This window comes from Priapulus caudatus, unplaced genomic scaffold, assembly GCF_000485595.1.
Source record: "Priapulus caudatus unplaced genomic scaffold, Priapulus_caudatus-5.0.1 Scaffold191, whole genome shotgun sequence".
NCBI classification, from domain to species: domain Eukaryota; kingdom Metazoa; phylum Priapulida; class Priapulimorpha; order Priapulimorphida; family Priapulidae; genus Priapulus; species Priapulus caudatus.
The window spans coordinates 340,264-354,985 of record NW_014577252.1 but is presented as its reverse complement, the minus strand read 5'-3'; the positions used below and the strand labels follow the sequence as shown (position 1 = coordinate 354,985).

At 42.6% G+C, this 14,722-nt stretch overlaps 1 protein-coding gene across 10 annotated transcripts in view; it reads right to left on the bottom strand.

Moving 5' to 3' along the window:
* LOC106807032 (rap1 GTPase-activating protein 1-like) overlaps positions 1-14,722 on the bottom strand; it is a 115,598-nt gene that overhangs the window by 22,703 nt on the left and 78,173 nt on the right. For 9 of the 10 annotated variants that reach the window (XM_014809244.1, XM_014809245.1, XM_014809238.1 and 6 more), the window contains one exon: positions 5,851-5,923. In XM_014809244.1, coding sequence (XP_014664730.1) covers positions 5,851-5,913 — 63 coding nt within the window. In that variant the 5' untranslated portion in view covers positions 5,914-5,923. Of the gene's footprint in view, positions 1-5,850; positions 5,924-6,870; positions 7,142-14,722 lie in introns of those variants that run through there. The other variant, XM_014809239.1, reaches the window with a different exon arrangement.

Sequence of the window (14,722 nt, the reverse complement as noted above, 5' to 3'; positions counted from 1 at the left end):
TAAATTTAATTTTTAAATATAAATTTAAATATAAATTTTAATACAAATATAAATTTCATGACAATCGGGTAAAAACTGCAGAAGTTACAGGTTCTAGAATGTTTCGGGAAAAAATGTTGTTACCATGGCAACGTTGACTCCGCCCACACCAAAAACGATTGGCATCTTCGCTTTACGATAACGCACCTTCATGCGAAATTTGAAGATGATCGGAGAAGAACTGCAGCCGGTAGAGCGTTCACAAGGAAATCTCTGCGGCGGCGGCGGCGGCGGCGGCGGCGGCGGCGCGACGATGCCAAACCCATAGTATCCCCACGAACATCGTTCGGGGGATACAATAACACCGCAAAATTAAACCAACAGAATACAGGGCGATTATTTATAATCATTACTTCGCGGACGCCTACGCAAGCGGGCTAGTTGACACACTAACGCCACTGACCGCGAAATTAGGAACGAAATGTGGGTTTTAGGTAGTGATCACTGGCGCCGCGTCTACCACGCATGCCATAAAACAACTTGCAACACGGCAATCATTCGTCTCTGATTACACGAATCGTTTTGCAGCATTGCATCGCAGCATCCGTTTCCTCGGTGATGCTCGCTAGCCGTGTGCAGCAGAACGGCGGTCGGCTCAGCGATGCAGCCGAGTGTGCGCCCTACTTCCTCACTGCCCGCCTTTCACAACTGCTTACCAAGTGTTGTTCTGCTTAGAGGGAAAACAGCTATATAGTCCAGCGAGAATCTAAGAGCCTTATATGCCAATGAAAAGAGCGCGCAATATATAGCCACCAGGTGTGTAGCATATAATGCGGCCGAATATATAAATCCTAAGCTGTTTTTTTGAGCAGAAACGGGAGACTTTGGCAGGTGAAAGCTACAGGAGGCCAACCTCGTCATAGTACAGAAGGTCAAAATGCAAAAGTTCACCTTTAAAATATCATACTGGCATAGCTGCTCTGTCAGGCGTGTGCCTGCGCTAAACGATGCCTCAATGCACGCGGAAGATTTATACAGTTTTGTCGAGGTTAGCAGGCGCGCCTATACTAGTGCTTATGCCACTGCGCAGAAAGTAGGGCTTTGCAATACCCGCTGTTCTTATGGTGATTAGATCCGATACGACCGAAAACACCGATCGTGTCATATATACGCGCACTGGGCGTGGGCGACCGTAGACAACCTACCCACCCACATCTGCTATCTGTTAGATGCTGTACGTTACACAGAGACAACACCGATACTTTACGTCAAAACCTACGAAATCATTTGTCGGCACCTGAGTTAAAAGCGTAGGTCGAATACATGCGCTTACAAATAACAGCAATCCCTCCTACACGGTGTCTGCCCCCCCCCCATCGAGATAAAACGGCAGTACCGTTACGCGGGCTGAAATGTAAAACATGCATTTTAATCACAGGTCACCGAGCATTGAGGTGTTAAGCACGATTAAAGGTGTTTAAGCACGGCCGAACTCACTTACTCCTGGCCAACGTTAGTCGCCGTCGGCTAGTCATAGCAAACAGCAACTCGTTACACTGAACTTACAATAGAACTACTTTCGTGTATACGCGTGTACACTGTATAGACTTCAGAACATGCCCGTGACGTGTTGATTAAGTTTTGATGACGTGTTAATGACGTGTTGGTGAATTATGCTATTACCACTCTGATAGAACAACAAAGCGGTGTTAAGACTTGGAAGTGAATTAGGTCGCCATTGATTACATATTGCTCTTGCAGGCATAATTTTTTTCTGTAGATATTGAAAAAGGAAAGAGAATTGTATAGAAGAGGTGAATTGGTAAATGCTAGAAAATTCTGCTGCGCTGTCAGCCTAGAGTAGTGCAGAGAGGAAGCCAGCGAGCGAGAGAGAAAGAGAGAGAGAAAGAGAGAGAGAGCGAGAAAAAGAGAGAGAGAGCGAGAGAGAGACAGAGACACAGAGAGAGAGAGAGAGAGAGAGAGAGAGAGAGAGAGAGAGTGAGAGAGAGAGAGAGAGAGAGAGAGAGAGAGAGAGAGAGAGAGAGAGAGAGAGAGAGAGAGAGAGAGAGAGAGAGAGAGAGAGAGAGAGAGAGAGAGCGAGAGAGAGAGAGAGAGAGAGAGAGAGAGAGAGAGAGAGAGAAAGAGATCAAAGACAGGTGTACACGTACACAAAAGGGACATCAGTCCAATAAGCTGATGTGCATGGCAGAGACAGTTGCACAATAATGCGTATTACGTTCCTGTCGAATTTAAATTCACAGTATCGTAAAGTTTTCAATTTGCCAAATGGAAACTGGCATGCGGCAATGTGCGATCATCGATCAGCAAGCTGCCAGACGCATTTCTCACAAATATTTTATCCGTACAAGATTTTTTGAAGTTAAGCTAACAATCGCAAAACCAGTGTAACAAATATAAAGTGCTCACTGTAAAACGATTATTCACGTAGTCTATCGACCCCCACCACAGCTAAAATTTTATTCACAATACGCATAACAAATAATCATTAGTAATCGTTGGTAGAAAACAAGTTACGCTATTTTTTTCACGTAACTGGTGTCTGCATGGCCATCAACTGCCACCCTGCAAAGTTCGTCTTCCTTTCAAAAATAAGCTTTAATACGCATACATACACACATCGATATACAGTCTCCTTCACAGATATACACCCTGCAGTATAAATTCGTCTCCATTGAGTCGTTCGTTCGCCACAAACGATGTCATTAGCCAAAACTAAAATTACTTTGAACAAAGGCGACGTATGCTGTTTCTAACAAGGCACAATTTGTGCGCAAAACGTCTGCGAAGACTGTCTTATTGTATTCGCTCCCTGAGCACTGTACGATTCTGTCCGCTGATTGTCCCCGTTCCACTACTTTATGACACGACGCCATAAGAGCCGCTCTGTGATGAGAATTAGGTTGTCCATACGCCGATTGCAATTTACTCGCAAAATAATCACGTCGCAAATTACGAACTCCGCGTACTACAATGCCTCGAACATGTAGAGTGGCTGGCTACCTTTGGCAGTCTGCAGAGCAGATTACGTTTAGCGGTGGTAGCAAGATCTTTATAATGTTACCCGAAAATATATTACGCCGTCTCTCTCCTTCCGCAGAATGAGGGCTATTGCACGCTATTGTCGACGCTATGTTTTATTCAACAGTCTGAGTGCAAACTGGCCTGCAGACTCTGTGCGTGTCTTGTCTGTGTATTGCCTCCAGAGTGTTATTTCCTAGAAGCGAAATTGCTTTTGTGATAGTCAAACTATAATTTAAACTAATGGAAACTGAGCAGAATGTAAATTGGGCCCGCACAAGCACTACAGTAATTGACGCAGTGGGCAGTGCAGCATTACACCTCTGCCGTCTTATCGTGAAAGCTCAAATAGCAGTAGGGATCGGATGTAAATGATACCCAAACTTGAAGCTTAGTACTACTGTCATGCAAAGTACATAACGGAAGCATATCTCGCTAGTCAATGATCTCAGATCCTATTTTGGTATACGAGTGAGTTCAACGCAAGGCCAGCTAAAAATTAATATATTTTATTCGCCGAAGGTGAACAGGTGTGATCAGCAAAGAACGACCGTTATTCGTTACCTATCATTACACAATGCCGTTCAGTACCTACATGTATACTAATTTATATGGTAATATGGTAATAGCACAGATTAAAACAAAATGTAGAAACCACTTTCTAGATGCTGTCTAAAAAATACTGCCTAAAGACTATTATTACTGTTGGAATGTGTCTAAACTGTACAGTAACAAATTAATAATGTATAAACACTTATAACATGACTGTAAACCGGCTGCCAATTATGGGTTACATGGTACAACAAGTGTTCTTGCAGCTTGCAACAATATATGGCTTTAACGGTTTGATAAAGATTTCAATATTATGAAATTATACTCCCATATATTGTTTATTTAGTCATACGACTATGTACTGTCAGCACATAGTATTCTATATGTTGTGTTTTGCTATTGAGAAATATAAATCGTAATTAGAAATTACTACAGATAATTACTTATAAAATTTCGTTCACAATTCTTTAAATAGTTGACCAGTCTTTCCGATTTTCTGTACATTACAAGTAGAAACATTTCATACTCATAGCGCATGCTATGATTAACAAGTCTGTCATCATCACTGTTCACGTTTCGTCTCAAAATAACTAGGAAGGAATCAGCTACAAACAATCTTATAATTATTATTACAAATAATAATGTGTTTATAAGCTGCACAGCGGTTAATTGCCCACCGAATGGGAGCACAGTTACCATGCATCATCCAGCTCATGCTCTTGCCTAACTGATAAGACCTGTCTTCCAAAGTTAATTACCACATATTGCAGATGCGGATGCTACAGTTTTTGCTCTCCAGGCAAGAAGCCAAAGCACTATAGTACTTATTGATATACGCACACACGCACGCATCCACGCACGCACGTACGCACACACTCATTAATAATTAATATGCATCTGTTAAATATATGCCGTCAGTACACTATGCATTGCTGATGGCTATGCATACTTCTGTTACATTAAGAACATATTATACACATGTTATAAATAACAAAGTTTATTTTTACACAACCGTGCAAGTTTGAAACGTACCGCTGACGTTTCGCCTCCTGTCAGGAAGCTTTCTCAAAGCAAACTGATGTTAATCAGTTTTGACCACCAGATGGTGTGGTGGTCAATAGCTTAGTCCAGACGTGACTAAGCCTGCATGTACCCGCCCTCGTCCCGGTTGATGTTTGGAGTCTTGCGGATCCAGATGGCTTCCTTAATCCATCGCCAGATTTTGATAGGCCCGCGATCGATGATCTTCGAATTCTCCCAATCGATGGTGTGATTGTCCTTCGCTACATGGTCAGTGATCGCGGATTTGGTGATTTCGGTAGCCGACTGTTTACGTTAGGGCCTTGTGAACGATTTGGGTGCTACGGTGTCTACGTCCTTTTTGTGTTCTTTTAAGCGGGTTTAAAATTTTCGACCGGTTTTTCCAATGTAACTTTTTCCATACATTGCACACGGTATCTTGTAAACACAGTCCGTAATGTTGTGCATATCTGTTCTGTCCTTAGGATGTACCAAAAGCCGTTTTAGAGCTGTCTCAATGGCTTTCGTTTCAAGCCATTCCATGTAAAGATTGGCAACGATAGGCGAGACCGGGCTACCCATGGCTGCTCTGAACTTCTGGTTGTAAATTTGGTCTCTGAATTTGAAGTATGTAGTCGTAAGGACGAACGTGAGCAATTCGATGATATCGTCTGTGGTGAGGTTGGTTCGCTTCTTCAATGTTTTGTCTGCCTCGATCCAGTCTCGACTTGATTATGTTAATCGATTCTGGGATCGGAGTGTTGGTAAAGAGTGAGACAACGTCATGGGAGACTAATATCTCATCTGGTTTCATACGTATAGTTTTTAGTTCCTCTGCTAACTCTGTTGAGTTCTTGATGTGATGTTCGGTGGTGCCTACCAAAGGGGCCAGTAGATCGGCTAAGCTTTTTGACAAATTGTATGCTATGGAGCCTGTGTAATCGACTATAGGTCTATGTCACGTGTGGACTAAGCTATTGACCACCCCACCATCTGGTGGTCAAACTGATTAACATCAGTTTGCTTTAAAAAAGCTTCCTGACAGAAAGCGAAACGTCAGCGGTACGTTGTTATACGAGTATACACATGTTATATTCTAAATGTGTAGATTTTATTATTATACCAACAACGATATTAATATATCTATATATCTGTGCGTGCGTGCGTGCGTGCGTGCGTGCGTGCATGCGTGCGTGTGCGTGCAAGCGTGTGCACGCGTGGGTTTGTATTAGTCGCTGAGGTAGCTCTAGGAAAACCTACCTTTGCCTTTTCATTTTCTGTGGCTGGTGGCTCATGATCTTCGCAGAACAGCTGACCATCCATGCCTTGTTTCCTGGATAATAAAAAAAGTTCCCTGGTAAGATACAAGCTAGTCATGCTACTGAGAAATGTTGCAAATTCTACGCAGGCAGCCACATATCCTCTTAACACTGTCCGTCCGTCTCACAACAGCCATCAGCGTTTCACACATGCAGCCGAACCGCAATAAAGTTCTTTACAACACAGCACCAGCAAGAGAATGGCTATAGAAGTTATTTGACACATAATTGAAAAAGTTCACGGCTAATCCAACACTATGTAGCAGTGTAGCTAGAAATGATTGTTAGAGGTTATTACATAGTGCCATCTCACCGCATGACAAAATAGAAACGTTTTGAGAGATAAATGCGTATATTACACTGTTTGAGACACACTGTTTCGAAGGTTTTTAATAGCTTGTTTATAATACTAGTGGATTATTTCAAAACGACAACAAATATGCCAAATCGATGGTTCATCGATGACTCATCGATGACGTATCATTTGCTTATTAAGCCATGTTCCATGTACAAATTAATAATAAAAAAATGCATGAATGGTGATTGATATTAGCATTAAGATATGGGTCAGCCGAAGTGTGAATGGACTAGAATACAGGCTATACGCCGCGGACGTGTCTTTGGCAGCTGTTGCGCGAGTATACAGACGTGTTTATACTAGATGACTAACTGCTCAAATGTCAATCCGAACATAAAACGCTCACTTTCCATTCTGATGTTACAACATAAAACGAAATGTTACCCATAAATCTGATCATATTCGAATACATAAAAATTGCCCGAGCGTGCAAAAAAACAGTAGATTAGATTCAAGCAATCCAATCACATACGTGACTAGATATTTCTCTGCTTAGAAAATGCCACTGAAACTTGAATCCTAGCAATTTGTGGCGAATGCACTTAATATTTGCAAATTAATATTTGGGCGATCATCTCAGGCTGGTTATTTCACTCTACGTACTTCTCATCCTGCCGTGGTTTAGCTGAGAACAGACTCGGCATGGCAGGTTTCTTGCCACTGCCGCAGCCGCCGAGCAAGGCACGCTTGCTTACGATGAAGCCCCATATGACACCAACGACGGCAAAGTAGATGGCCACCACAGCCCAGAGAAGCAAAGGCACCGCCATATCGCCGTTTGCACCTATGCGCCAGCGTCGCTCATTAACGTAGATACGTCTCAAGAGTTACACTATTAAACTTCTATCATCGGCATCGGCATCGCCCGAAGCGCTGACATGATCACATCGGTGACTTGATACGGACGTCGACTGATCGTGATACCTCTACCGATAGTGATACTATACTGGTAGAGATTATCCATGCAGAGTCACATCACATATAATCACGAACATGAGCTTCCAAATCCAGGATAAAATACACTATACATATTCCTAACGTATTAGTCGTCGAGTACTGCAGTGATTTTCGACAGAGTAGCCGAGACTAGTTTGTGCGTAGCTAGGTCTCGCTTCCTCGCTCGCAAACATTGGAATGTAGTTCATGTCTCAGGTGAACGTATCCGCACACGCTGACACCGACACCACAAGCGTTCAGCGTTCACAACACCAAATGAAAGGCCCACCTATACGCAAGAGTAAACGGGGAAGTGCACCGATGCAGAAAGCCAGTGAGCGCGAGGCAACAGAGCGGGGGAGCGAGACCGAGGGGGGAGAGGAGGGGCGAAGCAGAGAGAAGCGAGATTGGGAATGAGCAGCAAAAAGGAGACAACGGTTGGCGACGGTGGGAGACGCAATAAGAGAGACAGCGCGCGCGCCGCGACTGTGTGGTGAAAGCGTTCGAGCGAGAACGAGAGCTGAGGGTTTTGGTGTGGCGTAAAGAAACACAGAGGAAAAACAGAGCAAGTATCAGGAAAGATACCCAAAAAGAAAAACAGCGAGTGGTGAAAACGCAGTATAGCCGATATCAAGCAGCAGATGTAATGAGATCAGTGGGCCGGTGACCCGCAAACACCGACTATATGACCTACGAACAGACCGAGAACCTACTCGAAGGCATTAATAGCTAACCTACTGTAAGTGGAAATCTTCAGTGACCGTACTATTAACTGCAGTCACTACCCCCTAACAACACGTAACTGCCATCGTAAATCGAACATACATAAATGTTTATCATGTAATTGATAGCGGGCCGCGTAGACAAACGTATTATGCTCCGCTCGACATTATGTACTTGAAGGAACAAAGGAGGAACATGTCATATCATATAATAACGTTGAGATTCAATGCTTTCTCTGCTGCCAGTTACAAAAATATTGTGTTATAAGTAGCTCGCCCACAGACATGTCTATATATAATGCCAAATTGTCGCCTACGTAGATGCAACGACGCACTTGAATCGATCATGTTAGCAGGCGCATTATGTTCGAGGATGCTGAGATTTACCATCGTATAAATGTAGAGGCTGACTGTGACATATTGTGTTCTAGAGCATGCTGAGATTAACCATTATATAAATATATATATATAGAAGCTGACTACGACATGTTGTGCTCTCGAATATGCTAAGATTTACCATTACACAAATGTAGAAGCTGTCTATGACATAATGGGTTCCCACACCGTTTTTGCATGCTTTTGTGTTTTTTGTTGAGAATGTGAATCATAGGTGCTACAAACACGAGCGTATGTTGACGTGAACCATTAGTCTACTACATAATATATAAGCATAGAATCGCCACACACACGCACACGCATTATATATATATATTATTATATATATATATATATATCAAGAGCTATATATATATATATATATAATAGAGAGAGGGGAGAAACATCGAGCGAAACACGTTTTGCTCCACGTTCAGGTGTTTTGCTCGGGTGTGTGCGTTATGCTTTATACTTTACGCACACACCCGAGCAAGACACCTGAACGTGGAGCAAAACGTGTTTCGCTCGATGTTCGTGGCTGTGTGCGGATTCCCGAAACAAAAAACATTGCTCAGCTGAGCGTGTTTCGCTGAACAAGCAATGTTTGATTCGCGGAGCGTGTTTTCGCCTGAGCGTACGTTTTGCTCAGGTGTGTGCGTCAATCGTTCTGCTACACAGCGAAACGCCACAGACGGTCTCCAATCAATATCCTTAAAAATATCACATGACACACAAAATTGGATGTCCATTGGATGTCATGTGACAGCGGCGCTGTACGCAGTGTTTCTGTATGTTTTGCTCAGCTGTGTGCTGTGTCGGGTGGCGTGTACGTGTGCGCTTAATTGCTCGCCGAGCAGAACGCGAAACGCTGGAAAACAAAATTTCCCGTTTTGCTCGGGTGTGTGCGCTAGGCTTAACCGACTACCTCAACAAACAGCTATTTCAGGGTCTATGTATTTTACATGTATATACATGTCTAACAGCCAAATTAATAAATATGTGCAAATTAGCGAAACATCACGCCAACAGCTATAAACATGATACGAAGGGCCACATAGGACTGAAGTAAATTATCCATTAATAATTAATTTATTAATGTTCTCGTCTCACACTAGAATTAATTTTTATAAAAAGCTTAACTAAGGGAACTGCTCCAGGTTTAGCGTCAGACCCATAACTTAAATAGGGTGTCGTGAAAACTATTAACGATCAATTGGTTTTTATCTGAGATTACATTAGTTTTCGACGACCAGACCAGTTTTACGTTGGCAGGTGCTACGTTAAAGAAAGCCTGCCATTCTAGCGAACCTGACCACTGATGAACCCACATCCTGTGCTAAAAGCAACTTCCTTAAACTATTCGTTGCTTGTCCGAACACGACAAATTATAATGCCGCTAAAAGTGGCTCATTTGAGATTAGAATGACTCCGGTTTCTGCATCCTACCGCAAACTAGGCATCTTTAAAGAAACTATACTCCGTTAATGCATTTGGTTTCTAAAATTGAAGGTCCATTATCCACTGTTCGGTGCGGAAAAAGAATCCATTCAGAAACAGGTTTAAAAAATACTATATTTTCGCTTTAGCGCAACGCGGCTAGGTGGTAATCCGTCGGGGGTTTTAACCCTCAAGTTGTTGACCTGTGACGTACATTCATCATTCTTTTTCGAACAGGGAACGAGGAAATAGATAATGAAACTGCCCCGTGCACCCTACCACGGCACCTACCACTCAGGATCAGTATTCTCCAATTTCACCCTGCCCTGGGTCCTGATCTGTACGCACAGGACATACGCTACGATAGAAACTATCCCCACACAATTGCTACCTATATCCAATCTACTGATAGCTGTTCGGTGCGTGTTATCTGGGTACAGCACATTCCACGCAGCACGGTAGGAGCTGCGTACGTACGCGGAAGGATAACGGCAACTCTGACACGGACACAGCCATAACCAAACGTTTCTTTGTTTACGCTTAAACACATGAGAGAGCGAGCACGCGGGCGACTTTTTGTATTTGCATATCGTGAGAAAACGCACGGTATGTACCGAGACCGATGTTGGTTTTCAACTTAAACACAACACTGAGACCCGGGGTTATTTATCAGCAACGTGCCTACCTGTCAGCACGCGGATTACAGCAAATGATGAGCCAGCTAATTTGACCACGTGCAACTTGTTCATCTTCTAGATTTAGAAGGTACTTACTAGCAACTTACCCATGCCCCTGCGTATTGCACGTGCTATATGCATATGCCACCCTATTTATATCTATATGTGAATATAAATAATTATGCCTATATTTATTTATATAAATATATATATATATATATATACATAATGCATGTGATACTGCACCGTCGCGTACCGTCAATATAAACTGAACCCCGAGTATAACATACATGTGTAAAATAAAGTGTGTGTACTGTAAATAGGCTCCAACTAATAACGTAATAAACGGCCCTTGCGCTCTCACAAGCGAGACGAGTGCTGCGATGTTGTCACTATAAGTCGTTACCATAAATGATAGGCAGCTACACTGCCCTATTAGCATACACACCAGCAGGTTCAGGGCCACGCATTACGCTAACGGAGACCTTAGATGCCAAGCCACAGTCGTTTAGCAACTGTCTCGTTATTTCGACATTGCCGAGTCTAATTAACCCGCAGGATACAGGCCGCGTGGGAACGGTTCTCATTAGCGCAATTGAAAAACAATCCGTGAAAATACGGGGTGCGCGGTGTAGCATTGAAGATACAGTCGGCGAGAATCATAAAAGGAGCGTAAGCGCGCCCCTGTATGCACGTACTCATGACACTGGTACGAGCTGGCTACTCGTTAACATGTACGCTTCTATACACTGAAATTCACCAGAGAATGTCATGTTTATCTATAGGCGTATCGTATCGTCTACAACTCGGACGAGTTTTTATCTGCGCACCACTGTAGACTACCGTGCATTTAATCATGAATAAATCGCAATGCAATACTATATATAACTAGAGCACTCGGAGAGCGCAGACCTCCGCCAATTAAGGCAGCTGAATTATCTCACTGTGAAAAATTTAATTAATTAATTAATTAATTAAATAATTAATTGGATCCGGATGACCACCAAAATGTAATCAATTCTAAGTTACCCCATTTCTGACCTATCCTGAAAATTTAATTAATTAATTAATTAATTAATTGGATCCGGATCACGACCAAAATCTCATCAATTCTAAGTTAGCCCATTTCTGACCTATCCTGAAAATTTTATGACAATCCGTGCACAACTTTTTTAGTTAGGCTGCACACAAAGAACGGTGTTACAAACTCACAAACACACGCCGGTGAAAACACAACCTCCTGCCAACCCCTTGGCGGAGGTAATAACAATATAACAAACTGCGCTACGCAGATAGCTCTTAAATCATAACAGAAGTGAATAATAATATATTATTATTAGATAATTAGATAATTTCTAGATAAATTTCTTTTAGATAAATTTTATAAAATAAACTAAAGATAAATATAACAAAATAAGATAAATTTTTAGATACTTTTTTTTAGATAAATTAGATAAATTTAGCTAATTAATAGATTAATAGATCTATTATTATTAGATCTATTATTATTCACTCCTGATAACAACTAACAAACAATATTTAGCTTAGTTTAGTTTAGCCTTTAGTATATATTTTAGCGCATTGCGTTATTCAAAGGAGAGATTTTACAGCATAAGTGCCCTGTAAAAGTAATGTATAGGTTGATTGTGCGTATGTATATTGTATACACATATATGTGCGTACGTAAACTTGTGTGTAGAGGGTACCCATTAACTAGCGACTGCCCCTTACCAGAAACGACCCTAGCCTAGTCTAATCAAAAGAGCTGGTATCCCACAGACCATCAACAGCTACAGCAGAATAACTCTACAATGAGGTCGTTCTTCTTTTGAACTACGATCACACACACTGCCGAGTGACGCAGCCAGGCATGACTACAGAAGGTCCAACCAAGGCAACATACCAGTGCCACCTGCCGGACAATCGTAACACTACATTATTATGATAGTGAACATGGACCCATGTTATATATCCCTTCCTCCCTTCACCCTTTTCGCCTCTTCCCGCCTCTCATAAACGAATACAACACACGCGGGGAAAAATCAACAAATACGTGTCGACAGCTATAATAAACTTAAAGAGTTATTCGTTGCAGTTACTGAAAGCTCCAGATATAGACCATGCGCAACTGCGGTGGTGGAAGAGGAACGCTACAACTTCCCTTTGGGACTCATCCCTTTCCTGTGCAGGGGACAAGCGCTCACCAAACAGGAAGTACTGTGAGCAGGCGCGAAGGCCGGCTGTGTTGCCCGCGAGTTGCCCGCGCTCTCTGACTACGTACTCGCGATCAGCTTTCCACGTAGAGAATTAACTCTCCGCCTCGAATCGATCACTCACTATCTACGTCAATTTCGATTCCAAACTCACACCTACTTTGCTGACTGATTTGAATATCAGTCATAATTTAGCGTCAAGTGAATGATCAGGACGAAAATACTGCGACTATACAAACATGCTCATATCGAACTGCCTCGCAATTGGCTGGACCGGTGACAGGAAGCGTGGGCTGTCTCAGAGCGGCCTCACACACCACTGCGCGCACATGCACCCTGACGCCGGCAATCACTGGGTAGCTAGATGCACTTACCGCTCGCCAAGCATCCTCAAAGAAAGCGGTGGCTTTTTACATACGCTTGCCATTTACGTCCTACTCGTGACTGACATCATTTATTCGGATAGAGTGACGTCCACAAATGTGATGTAGGCTACATTACCCAGCTACACACGCAGTAGCGTGCAGCGGCGCACATAGGACCTACTACTGACATATGCAATTACTTCGTTTATTATGTTACATTTCAGATGAAATATTGATCAGTCGTGTGCATATCTGCAACAATTGATTTTATTAAACAGCACACGAACAATTTAAATGCTTCGGCCCACGAAAAATAACATTTTTGCGTTGATGAAGAACCACAGAAAATCTGACAGGTAAATTTTTATTCAAAATGACAAATAATCTTAAGCCAGTCGTAATCTGCACGCTCTTCGGCAACAGTAAATCCCTTACAAAAAAGTTGTTTTCGGCGGCAGAACGCATGCAATTTTACAGGTTCTATAATTCGCTTTAGTAGGGGTTTTCATCAGCTAAAGCCTTCACTGCACGTGTAATTAGGTACAGTAGTGATCGCTGATGCCTGCCGAGATTTCACAATATTTGACATTTCACGGCACGGCACCTCGTACTAGGTATATAGGTCTGTGAATTTACCTACTAACGAAATTGCGCTTACAACTTCACGAATTTCTCGGCATTTTAACGAACCCCATAAAGATATTTGTCTTAATCGTGGCTTTACGTGATATAATAACATATCGGACGTGTGAATAATTTACTTCGAACTACGTACGGGTGGCTTCCTCCAGCACCGATCACACCCATCACGTAAATAACACATGTGTGATGGGGATCATACAACTATACACACAGCAGCACGATGATAACGAGTCGTACGCTCCGACTAATTCTACATAAACGTGATCTTTTCGGCTATCAACGTCTATTACACGCGCATTAGACCAGAGGTAGCCGCGCTCTGCCATAACGGCAGTTAGTGAGAGGGAAGCGATTGCAACCGAAATACTCAAAGGAGTTTACGCAGCGAGATTTGGCTATCGGATCTCATCGAGACGTGTAATTTTCCGTCGGCAACGTAATGACGACCGCCATCGGCTTCCCTCGTGGCTGATATGTGCAATCAAGAGCGTATAAAGAAGGTTTATACGCTCTTGGTATACAATCTATAGATAAGCTTTTCATGCTATATGCGTGTTTTTTAATTTCGCAGAAATGTAAAATTGTATAAAATGAACAATTTCATGTTGTAACTATATAACTAAATCGATAAACATGTGCGTATATTTGCATGTGTTTGTGCGTGTGCGTGCGCTTGTGCAAATTTGCATAATTATTGCTGCCATGCAGCACACAGTCCACAGATGAAGAGCACGTAATGCGATACATGTCTGATCTCTCATGGCCCTGTAGTTAGTCACGGCTATATATTAGGAAGAAGGATAGTGTATGGCAAACACAAACATCGATAGTACTCATACTCGACATGGTATAGCAAATATAAACGTTGTACTTATCAGGAACATACACATATTTGCCGGTGATGCGAAACTTGTAATTAAACAATAGTCGAACAGTTCCGCCGGTTTGTGCATTGGGGAGATTGGGAGGGCAACTGCAATAATGATCTCTACAAACATTGTGCGTGCTGTGCACACGCACGTACACGCGGGTACACGCACGTCCACGCACGTGCACGCGGGTACACGCACGTACACACGGGTACACGC